The sequence below is a fragment of the Prionailurus viverrinus genome, chromosome C1 (genome assembly GCF_022837055.1).
Source record: "Prionailurus viverrinus isolate Anna chromosome C1, UM_Priviv_1.0, whole genome shotgun sequence".
Lineage (NCBI taxonomy): Eukaryota > Metazoa > Chordata > Mammalia > Carnivora > Felidae > Prionailurus > Prionailurus viverrinus.
In genome coordinates this window covers 176,657,359-176,676,753 of record NC_062568.1, presented here as the reverse complement: position 1 = coordinate 176,676,753, position 19,395 = coordinate 176,657,359, and the positions used below count along the sequence as shown (strand labels likewise).

At 53.7% G+C, this 19,395-nt stretch overlaps 1 protein-coding gene across 3 annotated transcripts in view; it reads right to left on the bottom strand.

Annotated features, from left to right (window-relative positions):
* Window positions 1-12,396: 12,396 nt before the first annotated feature.
* TRABD2B (TraB domain containing 2B) overlaps window positions 12,397-19,395 on the bottom strand; it is a 217,567-nt gene continuing 210,568 nt past the window's right edge. For 2 of the 3 annotated variants that reach the window (XM_047873099.1, XM_047873100.1), the window contains exon 7: window positions 12,397-17,831. In XM_047873099.1, coding sequence (XP_047729055.1) covers window positions 17,612-17,831 — 220 coding nt within the window. In that variant the 3' untranslated portion in view covers window positions 12,397-17,611. The remainder of the gene's footprint in view (window positions 17,832-19,395) is intronic. The other variant, XR_007155112.1, reaches the window with a different exon arrangement.

Sequence of the window (19,395 nt, the reverse complement as noted above, 5' to 3'; positions counted from 1 at the left end):
TCTTTTCTTCTTTTCTTCTTTTCTTCTTCTTCTTCTTCTCCTTCTTTTTGAGAGAGAGAGAGAGAGAGATTGAGAGGGGGAGGGAGCAGAAAGGTAGGGCGAGAGAGGGAAAGAATGTTAAGCAGGCTCCACACCCAGCCCGGAGCCTGACTCAGGGTTTGATCCTACAACCGTGAGATCATGACCCAAGCTGAAATCAAGAGTCAGATGCTTAGCTGACTGAGCCACCCAGGTGCCCCCACCCCTTGGCCGTCTGAGGGGGTGAGTTCCATCATTCCTTCAAGGAGCCCATGGGCTTCCTCTGCACCTCCTCTGGGACTTAATTTTCCTACCTGTAACAGAGGATACTAACACATCCTATTTAGGGTTGTGGAGAGACTAGAATGAGGTATTTCAAATGAAGCACAAAGTCCAGAGCCTGGCACAGTAAATGGAGGTCCTTCTCGCCCAACTCCAGCCCCCTCCCATCCCCCTTACCAAGGTACAGTTCTCTGACTCTGTCATTAACTTGCATGAAGTTTCCCTCTCTGAGCCTCAGTTTTCCCATCTGGAAATCACTACTCTTAACATATTTATTTATGCCCCACTAGACTGAATCCCTTGCAGGCAGGGCCTGTGTTTGATTTACCACCCACAGCATCCCTAACACTCAGTGCCAGGCTGCGCCTAAAGATGAACTCAATCAGTGTCAGCGCTCATGGCCACTGGTACTGCTTCTGTGGTGGTTCCTGCCACTGTGACCCAGAACGGTGTCCTTAATAGTGCAAGGGTGGGGCAGCAGTCCCTGGTTGAGAAACCCTGCTGTTAACTGGTGGTCCACTCACACAGGGTTGGAAAGAAAGTTGTTTGCTTCAGACTCTAGTCATATCCCCGGGGGCATGTCTTATTCATCTGCGGCTCCTCAGGGTCCGCCAGGAGTAGACATGAACACACATCTGAGATCTGGCCAGTGGGTCAGTCCCTGAGTTGAGGTCTGGGATCAGGCCTCCAATCTTCCTGTAATTATACACATCTTGTTAACATATGTAACCCTAATGTCACCACAAGCAGAACTTTTCAACATTCACACCACAAATATTTTTTGAGCATGAGCTGTGAGTCAGCCAGTGGAGATGGGGCAGAGAAGGTGTGAGCCACGGCACTCTAGTTCTTCTAGAGGAGTGGTTGGTGGGCACATCAGGCACAGAAAGAAATTTGCACTACGGACGGGTGGGGAGTAGTGGTGTGAAGAAAATGCATACAGGGTCACGGGTGGAGAAAGCCCTGGGCAGTGCTTTATACGGATGGTCAGGGGAGAAGGTGGCAGGGAAGCAGAGAGGTGAAGGGGGTGAGAAGATGTCAACAAAGATCTGGGGGAAGAACATTATGGGCAGAAAGAACAGCAAGCATCAGGTCCTAACACTTAAAGGTGCGACGGATGTTCAAGGAATGGTAAAAAGCAGTAAGGTTGGCTTGGGGTAAGCAAGAAGAGGGCAGGGTGTGACCTCAGACAGGACCCAGATCAGGGAGTGCCTAATTGGCTGGGGTAAGCAATGGTGATTTCATTCTGAGTCTGATGGGAAAGCACTCGGGATGCTGGGATGCAGGGATGGGGACTGCCATGATCTAATTTACATTTAAAAGGACCATGTGACCTTGTGGAAGGTAGACTGGGGTTGGGAGCAGCAGGGAAGCCAGTTGGGAGGCTGGAAAGATGAGGCAGCTCAGCCCAGGGTAGTAGTGAGGGTGAGAGCGGCCCGCTTCTGCATTATTCTAATGGTGGAAGCAACGGCATGGAAATGATAGAGGGAGTGTGGGAAAGAGCAATCACGATCAACTCCACAGTGTCTGCTCTGAGGGACCCGGTGAACACTGGCACCGTATACTGAGGTGGGACACAGAGGGAGGAACGGACTGGGGGCAGAAATCACAAGTTCCATTTTGAAGATGCTTCCTGACATCCAAGTGCAGAGGCCCCTCAATCAGCTGGATGTCAGGTGGAGGCTGGGCTGATGTGTAGCTTTGGGACTCATCCCAGACTATTTAGAGCCATGGGATTGGCCAAGGTCACCAAGGGAGTGAGCGTGGACAGAGAAGAGGGTTCGAACAGAGGGAGCCATTTAAAAAACAGCAGGCTACCTATAAATGGGATTGCATCAGTGAGACTGACGTGAGCTATAAGGGGGCAAGCGGTGTAGTGTGGAGGGGGTCACAGGAGAAGGAGGCTTCTGCTTGGCCATCTAGGGACAGTTCTTTGAAAGATGGAGTCAGGCCAGGGGCCAAAAGCCAGTAAGATGGGGACACGACAGAGTTTGAGGCCCCAAACAGCAGGGACTGAGGCTGGACCGGACCCTGACTTAAGATAGTTGAAAAACCACAGATTTAGAGTCTTATGGGCCTTAATTCTCATTCTTGTAGCCACTTTTCAGTTGTGAGGTCCCGGGAAAGGTCCCTGATCTTTCCAAACCTCAGTGTCCATGTCTATATATCAGGGCCCGTAGCGCTGACACCTCAGAGCCACGGGCAGGCAGAGTGCGTGAGTCACAGCAGCACCCTGCATGGGCACGCCTGGAAAATAAGGGCCCCAAGAGAGTGGTTGTCCATGGTTGTTACTGGCCTTTTCCATGTGAGACAGGAGGTTGAGTGCCACAGTGGTGAATCAAGATCTCATTTTAAGCCCAAGAGGAGGCATTTTCAAGGATCTCGTGTGGAGAGTCCTTTGAGCAGATGTTTTGCCACGTGGTGGTGCCCACTAGATGATGCCCTGGTTCTCTCTGGCCTCAGAATCCGGACTCTGACAAACTCTCCTGTTCAGATGTATCCACACAACAAAATCTTCAGGCTTTTTTTTTCTTTTTTTTTTTAAATATAACTTGGACTTCCATTTTGAGAGAGTTTGAGCCTTACCCTGGTGAAATTATACACAGCCTACTATGTACTTAACACAATCATAATTGGGTTTAATTGTTCTGAAGCACCACATCAGTGATTATGTGAGAACGGTGACCGAGGCAGCTGGGAGCAGAATCCCCATGCTGGTCTGGTTTGGTTTCTTGTTCACCTTTCCTGACTGATGGCTGCTTATGTGGCCAACCCCACTGGCCCGGTTGCCAAATATAAACTTCTGATTGATCTGGTTGGACTCAGTGGGGTACAAAGAGAGAACAACTTTAATTTCTTTCCCCCAACCATTCCCTTCAGCTGGTTATACGGTCCCTTACCATCCCTGGATCATGTCTTGTGTGGATCCAACAGCTTTCCTGTCAGAATCTGGTGTTGGAAGAGTCTCCTTTTCCTGTATTACAAACTCTCCCCTGATCAAAATCAATCTAAATTTCTCACCAAATTCGAAATGTTTGTCTCCCGCTCAGCTCCGTTCAGCTCAGAGTAAGCCCTGTGATGTCTTCCCCTAGCTGGAGGCTGCCAGTGGCCTCTGCTAGGCTGGGCAGGAAGGTGAGATGAAGAAAAAGAGGACATCAGTGCCCTCTGGGTTGCATTATGATAATTTTTTTTTTTAATTTATTTTTGGGACAGAGAGAGACAGAGCATGAACGGGGGAGGGGCAGAGAGAGAGGGAGACACAGAATCAGAAACAGGCTCCAGGCTCTGAGCCATCAGCCCAGAGCCTGACGCGGGGCTCAAACTCACGGACCGCGAGATCATGACCTGGCTGAAGTCGGACGCTTAACTGACTGCGCCCCCCAGGCGCCCCATGATCATTTTCAAGGGCAGTGTGAAGATCGAACTATTCTTTACAAGTCAGGTGGCACATAGGAAGCTCTCAGGAAATGGGAACATCTGAATTTCTGAGGAGTTGTCTCACTTCCTCCAACTAGATTGGATGTCAGTTCGTCTTGCTAGTCCAGAGATGGCTCCCTGCCACCATCTGCCTGGCCTGCAGGGCTCTCTTTGATGACACTTCCAGTCTTGAGCGCCATTATCTTATTTACTCCTGACAACGGATCCTACGGAATAGGTGTTATTATCGCTCCCATTTACAGGTAACAAAACCGAAGCTCACAGAGTTTGAGTCGTTTGCACAGGGTCAAATAGTTTGTAAATAGCAGAACTGGGATTTAACCCAGGCTTGTGTGATTCCAAAGCCTGCATGAGTTCTACCACTCACGTTACTCCGTGACCTCCTTGCCCTTTGTCCTGTCTTTGTTCCCTCTGCCAATGACTCTCTTCACTCTGGACATAATAGGGCATCTCTTTGAGCGAAGTCATTTCCTGCTTGGAGTGCACCCTGGAAATGGGTCCCCCAGTGCTCAGTAGAATGACACTTCCTGTGTTGCATCATAATAAGTCCCCACAGCAGCCACTTTGGTAATACTGACTCCCTCCATTTTCTTTCCAGTATTATTTAAGCTATGTAAAGTTGCGTTTTCACGAAAAGCATCCAGTTAGCATCGCTTCAGCATCAATCTCGTGCCCAACACTGGATTAGTCATGAAGGGTAAGGTGTTTTCTGATCTTCGGCCTCGGATCTATTTTGAGAGATAAGATACGTAAACAAAAATTGCCAGCAATGCCAAGATGTATGGAGTAGGTGAAGGAGTACAGGGAGTCCGTACCTTAGGAGCTCAAAGGCAAGAGCAGTCTGCTGGCTGGTGGATGCGAAGGTTAAGGGTCTGAGAGAGCAGGTAGTAGAAGGTTGCCTGGGAAACGCTGGGCTGGTGCTGAGCCTTGAAAACCGGGTGGAATTGGGATAGGTGAAGGCGAAGAGGACGTGTCTGGTGTGTTTGCAGCAAGCAGGATGCGGGCGCCTGGAGAGGCAGGAACCCAGCATGGGTGCAGGGACATGTTCTTCCAAAGGAGCCTCTCTTTTACAACCACGAGCCTCTTTGCTCCCTGCTTGGGGGATTTTTATGACCCCATCCATCTGTTTGCAGTCAGGTTTGCTTTGAAATTCAAAAGCTGAAAGGGAAGTGCTATATTGGAGCCAGAGCGGGCTGGGCAGCTGTCTCTGAGAAGGAGGGAGTGGCTTCATGGCGCATAAACCACAGCAGGCAAAGCACCTCTTCTCGTAGGCCTGTGTTCCTGGGAAGCCTGGGAGCAGGAGTGCTTGAAGGGGTGGGGGATGATCAGTTCCCTGGAGGAACTTCTCACATGGGTCTGAGCTGGCAGCCTGTGTGCCGGGCAGCAGGCAGCCCCCTGCAGATGGAGGCCGAGCCTGGACATTCAGGGTTCCTTCAGTGGGGGCTTCGTGCCTGCTCCGGATCCGGCGGCCCGTGTTTGTTTCTCTTTCCTGCTCTGGCTGACGGGCCCGGGCCCGCTAGGAGAGTTGGCTCAGTCCTCCGTGCCTCCTGAATTTCCTGGCCCCGCTACACCCCCTGCATTCCTCAGGAGCCTCAGTAGTCCAGAGAGACAAAACTTTTTTCCATCTTCTTGAACAAAAGACTTTTAGTGACAGTCATTGATCAAACCCCAAATCCACAGTAGGACTTCCAAAGAGTCAGGGCTTCAGGCCCCTGACTTCCCTCAGCCCCACATGCCCTAAGACCACCTTCTAGCTAATGGCCTTTGCCCGGCCCAGACGCCTCCTCTACCACATGTCCTCATCTTTCCCGACAGGAACACAGCCAGCAGAAGTCCGTATCCATCTCTCTGGGAAAATCCTCCCCGGTGGCTCCTTCTCACCCTCCCATGGCTGCTCTCTCTGCCCCCATTTTAAACACCTGTGAGCTTTTTCTCCACGCCACAAGCCACCACATACCTGGGCGTGCCTTTGGACCTCTGTTTAAAGATGGGCTCTGCTCGAATGTGTCTGAGGTGCCAGAGGAGGCATCCGGGGTCAGGCGAAGGCTGTTAGCTGGGAGGTGGTCTTAGGGATGCGGGGCTGAGGGAGGTCTGGGGTCTGTAGTACGGCTTGGAAATCCCTACTGCACATTTTGGATTTGATCGATGTGGAGCTGGAGCTCCTGCACCCTGGAGAAGTCAATGGCCCTTCTACAAGACAGTCAGGCTGCTGGGCTGCAAACCATTAATGGTGGCAGCAAGTCGGTGAGCTTTAGCATGTGGCCCAAACCAATGCTTTAGAGCAGGTGTTTCAAAGCCGAGGAGCTGAGTTGAGAGGATGGAGGGTGGAGGAAGATCTTGACGTTCCAGCCTAGAAAAGCTAGGAGACTCTTTAAAGATCATCTGCTCTAAGTTCTGCTTTTTTCACATGGGGAAACTGAACTTCAAGAAGGGGGTGTCATTGGCCTAATGTTACGATCGGGTCCATGGCAGAGCAGGACTGAAACCCACTTCGGGGCTTGAATTAGCCATAATCTTCCACTTATACCCCTTGGGGTCCCTGAGTGAAGATTGGGGGATGGTGGAAGTTCAGGGCACACGCCCCTTTCCTCTTTCAACCCTCATAATAATGCGCATTGATGTTGCCTTTGCAGAAATGAAGCACTTCTGACCCGTCGTCTCAGTCACCATTACAAGCTACAAAGTAAGTTATCTTCATCCCCATTTCCGGGACGAGGCAAATAAGAATGAAGGTTAAGGGACATGCCCGATGAAAGGTGACCAGTAAGCAGCCAAAGGGAGTCTTGGGTTCAGGCCCGTTGCTCTTTGCAACGTATCACTCTACCTCCCTACTCCTTGAAGGGTGCTACTCTCTTTTGGAAAATCAGGCAGAAAAGGCTGGAGTAGAAACTAAGGTAAAAGGACGTTAGCTGAAGATCCTAGGATCTGGCACAATCTCTCAGGACTTCTCATTTTTCATGGGTGAAAGAAATACGTAGAGCAGGGTTTCTTAGCCCTTCCAGGTTCAATGTCCCATTTTATTACAAATATTTTATAATGTCCCCTTCTATACTGACATATCCTAGGCCCTCATGGTAACTCTGTGGGATCAGGGCTATCCTCTCGCATGCTGCTGATGGGAAAACTGGGACTCAGTGGGAGGATGAGATTAGGCCCAGGGTATCAGGCTTTTACACAACTTCATGCCACTTGGTGCTAAAGCTTCCTGGGCGGCCTGCTGTCCCCAGGGCAAAGTCCAGTGCCACAGCTGGCAGGTGACAGCCTCTCACACCGGACCCCAGCCACCGCCAGAGCCCAGCCTCCTGCCACAACCTTCCCTGCACGCTCTAGGTCCGAAGCCAGTGGGTCCCTTCAGTTAGGTCCCCAGGGATGCACTGTTCGTCTCCTCCACCCCCACCTCTCCTGAGAACTCAGGCGCGGGACCAGTCTCAGGCATAGACTGCGGTGTGAGAATCAGCTCCTGAGAGCCGGCCCCCCTCCTTCTCTGCCCCTCTTCCTATCTCGCCCTAGGCCAGGACCCACCCACCCCTACCACCTCACAGGGAAGCCAGGGTGGTTAGCAAGGCCACAGATCCATCAAAGACGATAATGCTGGCATGCCCTGACTTTTTTGTGGCAGACATGGCTCTCAGCACCCTGCATGAGTTAGCTCACCGAATCCTTGGGCGACTGCACACCAGAGAGCTCCAGGGACGTGCTTAGGGTCACACAGCTGACCGCTGGCTCCCGTTGGCTCCCTGATACTGTACCAATTCCTAGATGCACGCAGCAAGTGGTCCGGGCCTGCCCTGGCTCATCTCTCTGGCTGTATCGTCCCTAGCTGCCGCCTTGCACCCTGCTCCCGGGCATGCCGCAGCATCTGCAGGCCCCCCGCTTCTTGCGGGCTGATCTCTGCTGCCCGCCTGAATGGCAATCACAGTTAACCTGTGTGCTGGGCCTTGGTTTCCAAAGCATTTTTTCCTGCACCAGCTCATTAAAACCTCACCGTAACCTGTGCCAGAAGCAATTTTAGTGTCCTCATTAAAGAGATGGGGAAAAAGACACTGAGAGGGGAAGGCGATGCCCAGGGCCAGGCCCCCGGCTCCCTGATGACCAGCCATACCCCAGGCTGAGCCTGGACAGTCCTGGTGGGGAGAGGGACAGGGGATGAAGAGCGAGGGGCTGTTCTACTGAGTCTGGGGAGCCAGGCAGGCCCTGGAAGCAGTTCGTGTTGTCAAGTTTCCCCGGGAGGAGTAGAGGGCTTGCTCCCAGGGCCTTCCCCTAGGGGTCCCTGCATCCTGCCCCCCAACTCCCGCCCCATCCCAGCCTCTGTCCCAGGTCCCAGCCTCTTTGGAGAACCTGATGTGTTCCCATTCCGGTGGGCCTGACCCTCCGCCTTGACCTTCTCTCTGACTGCTCGTTCCTTCTCCCCATTCCACCTCTCCAGCACCGTCGGTCTGTCTCTCCTCAGTCCCTGGCTCCTTCTCTGGATCCTCACCCCGTCTTTCTATGTATTGTTCCTTTTCTTCCCCAGTTCCTCCCTCCCCCCTCTCCCCACCCCTTATTGCCACCCTCTTCAGCCCCTTCCATCCTTCCAGAGTCTCGGGGAAGACAGGAGGATGAGAGTTAAGAAGTGTCCTTCGGGCGCTTGCCTGGGGGCTGGTGTGTCCAGGTCAGAGATGTTATCATTCTTTTCTTGTGACTGATCAGGGAGGAAGAAATGGAAAATATGAAAAAAGAAAACACAAGAACTGTTAGTAGCCCAGAACCAACATGAAAAAGGTTTTATGAATATTTTCTGAAAATAATCTCTTTTTATGGTGCCGTAACAGCGGCCGGCCCAGCTCGCCTGGCCCCACGGAGCCCGGCCCGGCCCCGGTCAGCCAGGTCAGGGTGCGCTCTCTGCTGTGGCAGGCCTGGAAGTAGTGATGTGGGGGAGGCTTTCCTGCCTGGCTCAGGGAACCCTGGAGCTCCCATAGCCCTTAGTCCACGGAAGCCCATGGCCCGTCTACGCTTAGTTTTTCTGTCTACCTGTAGCCCGGATGTGGCTCAGGCATTCCTGCTCCAGCATGCCTGGTTAGGATCATCCTGGACACCCAGCGCTGTGGCTGAGGTCCAAGCCCTCCTGGAGTCCCTGAATTCCCGGGGGCTCTCACTCCTGTGCCCTTCTTGGCCTCCAGCTCCCTGTCGTTGACCTTGCCACATCTGCCTCACACCATGCCAACCTGGCCATGAAATCAGCCCCCTTCCGTGGTTTTCCCCATCCCAGATCTTTACAAGTGGCGGGGAATGTTCTGGAGATTGGCAGGGCAGATGGAGCTGGAGTTCCCACGGCAGCCAGGAAAACGACCGCCATCTGCAGGTTTTCTCCCCAGTGGGAAGGCCTCGTTCCCACCGCCCTCGGTGCCTCTCCATCTTCCTCACTCCTCGCCCCTCCTCCTTCCTTCTCTCCATTCCTGCTTTCTCTTGCCCTCCTTTTCAGGAACAAAATAATGAAACTCCTCCCTTGAGCATAAGGAGTATCTTCCCTCCCCCTCCGGTGAAAGGGGGAGGCGTGGTTTTCCTTCCTACCTCAAACCCCCGTGAGGCAGTCTTCCAGAGGTGTTGCTCTTTCTCAGAGGGATTTAGTGAACACAAGTTTCTCCTCCTTCCATGCAAAAGAGGAGACTGAGGTCCGGAGAGGGGCAGAGCTCGCCCAAGGCCACACAAGCAGACCACGGCAGAGCCGAGGCTGTGGTCCTCATTGCAGGGGTGCAGGGGGCGGGCAGGGTACTGTCTGACGGTGCAGCTGAAAGGTTTGGCGGCAGGGCTGTAGATGTTTAGGGGTGGGAAGGAGGGCATCAAGGAATAGAAAGATGGATAAGGAGTGAGGGCACAGAGGTATGTATGAGACAGCAACAGGGACAGGTAGAGGAGAGGGAGATAGAGACGTCCTTGGCCAGCCTCTACGCTGCGGTGGGAATCTCTTCTCCATTGAGAGTTACCCCGTCACACACCTCCCGTGCCAGAGAACTTACTACCTCCTCAGCACTGTGACCTGGTTGTGGGGTGGGGTGTGGAGGACAGGATGTATGGGCCGCTAGGGACAGCTCCTGGGAGCTGGAAACTTCCCGCGGCTTCCCCCACGGGCTCAGCTCTGAGTTTTGTTTTTTTTTTGTTTTTTTTGTTTTTTAAAGATTTTATTTTATCTTTAATTTTTTTTGGTTTATTTATTTTTGAGAGACAGGGAGAGAGTGTGAGTGCGGGAGGGGCAGAGAGAGAGGGAGACACAGAATCGGAAACAGGCTCCAGGCTCTGAGCCGTCAGCCCAGAGCCTGATGCGGGGCTCGAACTCACGGACCGCGAGATCGTGACCTGGCTGAAGTCGGACGTTTAACCGACTACGCCACTCAGGCGCCCCTCAGCTCTGAGTTTTGTATCTGTACAGAGAAGCCTCCTGTCTGGAGCGGCTCTGCAGAGATTTGGGGCTGAGACAGGGTTCCCCTGCATCCAACGCTCGAATATGAGACCGGGCAGCCTGGCTCTCTCCAGTAGAGCACCTCAGCGGGAGCCAGCTTGGAACAAGGGACTCGGTCTGTCAGGGCAGGAGGGGGCGTTGGGGCTCTCAGGTTAGGAAGCGCACACCCTCGAGTGTACTGCGTACAAACACTTGAGTGTTCCCTCTTGCCACCTGCTTGTCCCCTTAGTCACCCATTTCATCGTTTCTGAGATCCCGTTCCTGGCCACAGCTTGTCCTGCAGGGAGCACTTCACGTGAGGACTATGTCTCCCAAGGAAGGGCAAGGGCTCACTCTCCCACTGGGCTTCTAGGCAGGTAGAGGACAGGAGCTTCATTTCATGAAAGCAGCTGGTGTGTGAGGGCCAGAGGACACGGGGGTCACAGGCCACAGCAAGACTTCTCAGACCACTGGTATCAACCCTGCAGACCAGTGTGGTGGCGCAGGGCAGGGAGCAGGCGAGGCCCCTTTGTGCACCTCCATCCAGAGTCGGGTGGGTGGGACGGAGGTCTCGCCGGCCTCCACGACGAGAAAGAGGCTCGTTGCACGGGGCCGCGGATGGGTCCCAACCTAGCCCACCTGGCCTGTGCGATGGGGACACAGAAACCCCCTCGCCCTCCTCACGGGCCGAGCCCACACGTGGCAGCTCAGCACAGCCAAGTGAAAGTGAACACAATAGTCTTGGGGCTTGACTCCTTGGCGCTCCAGTCTGGCTCCAGCATTTACAAGCTATGTGATTGTGGTCAGGTTAAGCTCTCTGCGTCCCAACTCCTTCATCTGTAAAATAGAGACAGCGGGGAGTAGTCGTGAGAAAGAAACGGTTTCGGGCTCGTGAATGTCTAGAACACTGTTTGTGCATCATAAATGCGCGCTACGCGTTAGCTCTGGCCGTATCGTCTGTATTACCTTTTTCTGGAGGTGGGTCCCACACGGCCGGTCCGTGTAACTCTTGGTAGGAGCCAGCGAGAACGTGTCGACCACGGCCAGCGAACCACTTCTGGTGAAGGCCCTGTGGTTTCAGAACACGGGGAGGCTTCTCCCGCTCCCAGCGTCTCAGGACCTGCCCCCTCTCCCAAGGCCCGGGGGTGAAGTCTTCCCTCCGGGAACTTGTGCAGGAGCACCGTGTGGAGAGCCCAGCCCGCTGACACTTGAACTATGACGTCGGTTGTGATAGAGAAGGAGGCTTTTAATCGGTTTTCCCTCCCGTTCTTCTTCCTCTCCTTCCTCCTTGACTCCACCGTTCTTCCACGGGTACCCACTAGCTGTCAAGTCCTGTGCTCGGGGCTGAGAACTCAGAGATGAACAGCCATGGTCCTGGCCCAGGAAGGGGAGGGGAAGGGCAGGCACATCGTGTCATTTGAGCACAAGCCAGGTGCACAGGGAGCAGGTGCTGTGGGAACAGGGTGGGGGAGGGGGAGGAGTGGCTACCTCCGCTCAGGAGCCTAGGCTTCCTGGAGCGGACACCACCAGGTCTGGGCCACACAGGATGTGTAGGAGCTCCACAGAGCAATGAGCAAGGAGCGGGGGAGGTGCGGAGGAATGGTCAGTGCTGGGGAACAGCATGTGTGAAGGCGAGGGGCGGTGAAGGCTAGGATGAATTTAGGAAACATGGAGGGAGGCAGTAATGGGAGTGTTGAATACCAGGAAAGGAATCGGAAAACTGAGAACTTCAAGGTAGAGATGCTTCATGACGGGAAGGGGCCAGGTCACAGAGGGCCTGGCGGGAGGGGGAGGGGACTGCGGGGCACAGCTGTAGGTGGCGGTGGTTCAGGAGAGGGCGAAGACGCCTGGGCTGGGGTGGAGCAGTGGGGGTGGAAGGAGGGGGAAGGTGAATAAGGAAGAATTGGTTGGTCTTGGTGAGTGAGGGAGTGAGGGAAAGGGGGCCCTGAGGGTGAACCCAGATCCCAGCTTTGTGGCTCACGTGGGCAACTCCTTCCCTGGCCCCGTGGGCAGCTCATTCTGGCTGGACAGGGCTATCTGGATCCCACTTGGCCTGAGGCCTCTCCAGTCACTGGACCCCTGCCCACGCCACCCTCCCAGAATCTGCCCAAGTTCTTCTATGGAAAATGGGCCCGTTCCAGCTCCTCCAAACCACTGCCTCCGGTCTTGGACCTCCAGAGGTGATTTCCCCAGATGTTCCCTGGCAGGAGAAGGGGAGCCACCAGCACACAGAGACACCATCCCGCGGAGTTCATAATGTCTTTTATTAATATATTATGCTACAAAAATATTTTTGGCAAAATAACATTAATAGCATCTTTCTTTGTCTTCTGTATTCTTAAAGGACTCTTCATGATAAATCACAGAGGTGAGGGGAAGAGGTGGTTACAAGAACAACATCACCAGTATCTTTCAAATACATTAAGAGCTGAAGCTTGTGTCACATAATGAGTCAGCAGGGGACCTTCTGCAATCTCTTTGAGGCCCAGGAATGGGGCAGGAGCTCTGTCTGCCCCTCCTCTGAGCTGGAACCTCCCTTGGCCAGGAGTCAGGCCCTGCTGCCCCAGCCACTGGGGCCCAAGACGTCCCACAGCCTCGCCGGAAATGTCTGAGACTCGGGTCCCATCCAAATCCCACTTTGCCCGCAGCGGGTCTGGCGACGGAGCAACCCTTAAGGTACGCTACTCCACCACCTTTCCTGCTTGTGACATAGTCCCAATCCCAAAGCGGCCCGTGGGGCCTGGGAGGAAAGCCGATCGCTGAGCCAAAAGGGCGGTGGCACCTCACCTTCATGGGGCCCTGAGATTGCACACAGCACTCCTGCGTGCTAGAACAGCACAGGCAGGAAACTAGGTCTCCATTTAAAAGATGAGGAAATGGAGGCTCAGAAAGGAGCAGAGACTTGCCCAAGGTCACCCAGCAATGTGAAGGAGTATCCAGAGCACCTCTGGAGAGGAAGAGCCAACGTTTGGATAAAGGATGGGGAGATCCGAGGGCGGGTTGATGCTCCCCAGAAAGGGCCAGATAGGGGGTCAATCAGTCCTCACGGCTCATCTCTTCCCTCCCCACATGCTTGAGAGCAGGGAGGGAAGCAGCTCCGGGCTGGGGCCAGGGGCCCTGGGTTCCAGTCCAGCCCTCCCCCACCACCCACAGCCCCCCCCTGCCTTAGGGTAGCAGGCAGGCCTGCCAATTCACATCAGGCCTGGCTGGGCTGCTGAAGAACGGGGGTGTGAGGCTGGACTGATTCCTGAACCCTACCAGTTTAGACGGCCAGCCCGGGTGATATTTTTGGCTGCTTAGATTAATTTTTGGAAAAATAACAATGTTCAAAGAACCTGAGCATTACAGAGCCAGGAGGGACCCTCAATGTCATCTACACCAGTCTCTTGCCAAGACTTCAGCTCTCATGCCACATCTCCAGCCAGCGGGCCTACTGCCCTGCTCACACCTCTTCTGACAGGAAACTCACCACCTGCAGGGGACAGCTTTGGCTTTGTAGAGATTATTCCTCTAGCAGAGCTAAGGTCCGTCTCTCTCCTTTCCTCTCTTCATTCCTTTCATCCTCCTTCTCTTTCTACACATCTCCTGAGTGCCCCCTTCATGTCAGGCGAGGATACAAAGATGAATTTACGTGACCCCTGCCATCAAGGAGCTCACAGTCTGATAGGAGAGCAGGTACACTATTACACAGTTTCAACACTGATCAGTGGGTGTTGTGATAGATGTGAAAAAGCACAGAAGAATCACAGGGGGCTTCCTGGAGGAAGTGCTATCTGAGTTAATCGTCAAAAAATGAGGATCTGGGGAAAGATAAGGGAGTTTCCAGGTCCAGGAAACATCTGTCTATTCTAGAAATGACAAATAGGATGGCTAGCAGAGTCAGCAGGGTCTGATCACAGAGGGTCTGGAAGGCCAGGCCGAGGGCTTCCGTTCTTATCCCACACACGCTATCACCGGCCCCAGTTCTGTTCTCACCACACAGGATACCATCAAAGCTGCAATGCCCAGGTGGAACTTCTCTTGGCCTTCCAGGTGGTTTTCACAAACTTTCCTTGTGGTGGAGGACTGTTCTTTGGGATCCATTGTGACAACGGCACCGGGCTGGAGACTGGGCAGGCTGAACAAGGGTCCTGAGCCCTGAGGCTTGCCCAAGTCTAGCTGAGGCTAGGCAGGAGATGACAGAGCATTTCATATGAGAAAAATCAGCTCGTGGTTATTTGGTGCAAAGGTAAACTTTCCAGTCAGTGCAAGTTTCCACGCTTCATAGACTCCGGATCTTTGAATCTCAGTGCTGGAGGGCCCCTTGGTGGCCCTTTGCAGCTCCCGGCAGCCTAACGTCTCCATTCTCCCTGCCTTCACCTGGCTGCTGGTGCACCAGAGCAGCCTGGAGGAAAACCAAAAGTGCATGGCCATGCTGACAGCTCCCCGAATGCCCCTGGGTCATTTGGTCAGTTTTCCTGAGACACAGGGGACCTAGGGCCACCACTAACATGCTGCCTAATCCCAGACAGGTCACTTAACCCACTGGGTCTCAGTCCTTCCATCTTCTCTGCCACCTGAAGGTCAAACACAAAAGCCATAAGAAAGGTACACAGATGCTCTCAGAGCAACAGGGGACTTTATGAGGCTAGACACGTAGAACGTGCCGGAAAAAAATGTCAGCAGTGGTGGACAGATCGTGCAAAGTGTGTAAGTGGCTACTGACGGAGTGGTGGTTCCCTGGCTCGGGATGAGAGAATTCCAGTGCTCCAGCTAAGCGGATTTCCACAGACGCCTCAGGTCTTCTGGGACATAAGTCAGCAAGCTCAGTTCATTTCAAACCCTGGCCGGTGGGTGGGCCTCAGGGATCGGTGAACTTAGGCTGTAGATGTCGGGTCGACATGGGCTCTGGCCTGTCCCGTTGGCACATGCTTACCTAATCAGCCCGCCTACCCTTCTGCCGCCATCCATCTTTCTCTAAACACTTGAGTGCTTGCTTGAGGGAAAGTTTGGAATCTCCCAGTCTGTCCAGAGGAGGGATCTGGGGAAGGTGAGGGCTGAGTCTGTCTGTGGTCAGGGGCCTAGATAGGAGAACCTCTAAAGTTGCTTCTAGGAACGTAGGACTGGTCTGCTTGTTCCATCGTGATGATGAGGAGTTCCTCCGGGACAGGCAAGGTGCATAGATTAGGCCCCAGCACAGAGCCTGGCACTGTGTGTGCTCGATAGTCACACACTGTGTTAATTTACCTCTTTGGCCCCACGCCTGGCACAGATCTGGGCATGTAGTCAGGTACCTGGACTGTTTACCCAAATGCCTCATCTTTAATTAACCTCAAGCTCTATCTCGGTGCATCTCATGCCACACTCTGCCCTGAACAGAGGGAAATCTGGCCTATGTATTTCTAATTCCTTTACACTTATCTCATCCAAAGAGTGCTCTGCACGATCTGTCTGATGTCCAACAGGCCTTCTGTGCCTGCTTTATAAGTCAGCTAAACCCTTTCCCGCTCAGAAATAGGAAGTCACATTTCTGCCAAAGATAAACGGACTCCAGCCCTGGTTGGGGTCAAGTTCAGTTTATAGCGTGGTGCCCATGGGGCCCGCTGGACCCTCTGAAGCAGATCTCGGGGCTCCTGCCAGATCTCAAGCTCAAACACGTCCATCCAGGGCTGAGATGAAAAGAATTTAGCTGCTGGCCTAGATGCTCATGGCACTTCTGACCATCCAATAAGCTGCCCAGAATTCCATCTCAGGAGGGAGACAGCTGCTGGACTGGGCATAACGGCACTGGGTCTAATCAGCCCATGCCAGGCCTGCCGGGAAAACCCACGGTGCGGTGATGCTGTGTAGCACGGGGCTCGGAGTCAGCAGACCTGGGACTCCATATTACTCTTACTGGTATTATCTGTCAAATGAGGGGCCCTTTCTGCTCTCAGGTTCCCAAAGTCTGTGAGGAGTTAGGGCTGGAAGGCAGCTAACCTCAGGCCTCTGCTTTCTCAGCTACCGCCTTGGAGGCAGAGGAGGGAAGTCAGTCTCTCCGAGTCTCAGTTTCCTGCCTGCCCCATTTGGCTGCTCTGCCTCCCCGACTCCCCACCCCACAGCCTCTCATTTGATAGGAAAGCCTCTCATTGTCTCCGAGATAAGACAAGTTGGGGCATGAGACACGTGGCACAGGCTGTTGCTAGAGTCCTTTGTTCAGAGGGGCCAACATGAGTGACTGTGGCCAAGTGGTCTCTTTGGCTGGAGCAAGAAGCTTGTGCTGGCCCATTTGGGTGAGATCTGCCTTCCCTGAAGCTTCTCTGTGCAGAGAGAACATGGCAAAATATGGCCCAGGGACAAGCATCATTTCTGAATCATGCTGATCTGGGGCCATGTCCCAGCTAAGTGACCTTGAGCAAGTCTGTTGATCTATTTGAGGGGCTCAGTTTCCTCATCTGTGAAATGGGGACAATCACGTTTCACAGAACTGGCATGAGGATCAGTGATAAAGTGAGTGTGCAAAGTGCCTGCCACGATGCAGTCTTTGGATAAATGGTGGCCTTCATTAGGGTTATTATTACCATGTGACTCCTAGAGCCCCTGTCCCTACTATGCCCACTCCTGTCCTTTGGCCCAGCTCACTCTGTTTGGCTATGACTTCAACAGGTTCTTCTGTAAGCCAAGCTTACAGAAGATGAATGATGCCAGAACAGAGAGGTCTGGATTCACATCCTGGACCTCCCACTTGCTGCATGACCTTGGGCAACCACCTTCCTCTCTTTGGATCTCAATGTAACCATTTGACACATAGGGCTGGGGGATGACCTCCCTCAGCGCCAACATCCCTCCCCTCCTCCTGTGCTTTGGTCAAAACACTTACCAAGAACTCTGGAGGGCCAGTTCACAGACACTCAGGGTTTTCAAAATAGCAGCATTCTTTTCCTAAAGTATCTTCCCACCCTAGGATGCATCCACGGGAGGGAAGGATCGTCGGCATTCACATCTCTGGCTCCCCAATCCAGCTTCACAAAAGCTAAGCCTGTCTGCCTGCCCCTCTCTCTGAGGACCCCGTGGCGGGAGAAGCCAAACCGAGGCACCGGAGGCTTCTGCCGATCTAGGAGCAAGCCGGTTAAAAGCCACGGTCTGCATGAGGTTGCAGGTGTCCTGGCAGCCTGGGTTCCCTTCCTGGGTTGGTGTTGGGGCTAATTAAAGGGTTAACATAGGCCACATAAAAATAGTTTTATCGGTAGAATAAATACATTTTTCTTTTTTAATATGGACACATATTTTACAAAAGAGCCCCATAGCACTATGGGAAATTAAGATCCTTCTACAAAAAAGAAGATGTAACTCGGGTACGATAAAGCTCTAATGTTCTAACGGATCCCGTCTGGACTGCCCACGAGGTGTCGGGCACCCTGGAGGTGGTGGCACGGGCAGTGGGGTGTGGCCGCAGACCCTCCTGTGGTTTCTCTGGCTTCTCTGCACTGGTGACCAAAGTCAGGAGGGCCCAAGGGTGTGCAGAAGGAGGGAGGCTGTGATGCTGGCCAGGATGGCAAGGAGGAGGCCCAGGGCAGGCTGTAGGCGGTGGGGCGCTGAGCTGCCGGTGGGCCCCTGCTCTTCCTGCTGCTGAAGCCGCTCTGAGAGCTGCAAGGGTGGCCCTGCGGTCCCGGAGCTGTGCGTGGGCTGCAGGGGCAGCGGGGGTGGTGAGGCGGCCGTGCTGGAGGGAGACAGAGAGCAGAGAATCATGGAGTCACCTGTCAGTAGCCTCATCCTGGGATCTGGCTTTGGGTTCCGAGGCAACAGTGAATCTGTTTTCTTCTCATGTTATTTATTTATTTATTATTATTGTTTAGTGTTTTTTTCATTTATTTTGAGAGAGAAAGAGAGAGAGAGAGAGAGAGAGAGAATCCCAAGTAGGCTCCGTGCTGTCGGCACAGAGCCCGATGTGGGACTCAATCTCACAAACCATGAGATCGTGACCTGAGCCGAAATCGAGTCGGATGCTTAACCAACTGAGCCACCCAGACGCCCTTCTGTTTTCTTCTCATAAAATGGAGAAGGAGACAAGGGGCCGGGCAGGGAAAGTGAGTGGCCCAGAGCCACACAGCCAGCCGGCTGGGTTCCCGAGGCCTCACGGGTAACAGCCTGAGATGGGTTCCAGGGCAGAAAGAATTAAAGTGCCGTGAAGGAGCTGAGTCTGGGGTCCCACTGGGGCAATCAGCTTCCACACCTGTGTCCTCAGGTGCCGTCCTGCGCCCTCCCCTCCCGCTGGAGATAAACAGGAAACAAAACACCGCCAAACCCCACCATCTCCTGGCCCTGGTGATCACAGCTACCAGTTATGGAGAGTCTGGCCTCAAAACAAACCTTCACGGTGGGGCTCATCACCCTCTTCACCAGATGAGAAAGCTGGGGCTCAGGGATAGATGGCACCAGGTCCCAGGGGGAGGGGGCAGCACCCCCTGGGAAGGAGCCCTGGGTCAGCTGCCTTTTACACAAACACAGGGAATCTTAGTGAAAGATGTGATCCTTCATGGACTTATAAACATAGAATCTGGTTTTGGAGGCAATGGGTGAGATTGTTGGCTGAAGACAACCTATGAAAGAGAGGGAGGGAGAGACGGAGAAATAGAGATTAAGTACAGAACAAACAGGCTGGCTGAGGCCGGGGCGGGTGTCGCGGGGGAAGTGGAGGGGAGGGCAGGGCCAGGTGATCGGCTCAAGTTCCGGAAAGAGAGAGATAGGAGATGATGAACAAAGAGAGGGAGGGGACTGAGTAAGAGAAGGGTCAAGGAAAGATAAGGACAGAGGCATAACAAAGAGAAGCCAGAGCTGGAGAAGCCTCCAGGATGAAGAAAGAGGTGGGGCCCCAGGGGCGTTGGGCCCACACCTGCTCTAGTGGAGCCCTGGCAGGGGAGGCAGAGAGAGGATCCAGCAAGTTCCATCACAGCACAGGGGTCCCATCCAGGGCAGGGCCAGGAAAGCCTCCCGGAGGAGGTGACAGCAGCCAGCTGTGAAGTCAGAGTCGAGCTTGCATGTGGCTAAGGGTGCTCCTGGCGGTCAGAGAAGTACTTACTCTGGCTGGCAGCAGCTCTGTGCCAGCGCTTTGCACACATTAACCTCTAATCCTCATGGCAACACTACGAGGCAGGTCCGATCTAAGCCCTGCGTTACTTATGAAGAAACCGAGGCACGAAGAGGTTAAGTAGTGTGCTCCAGGACTCACAGCAAGGCTGGGATCTGAACTGGGCACACAGTAGGTGCCCCCCAGCACTTGATGC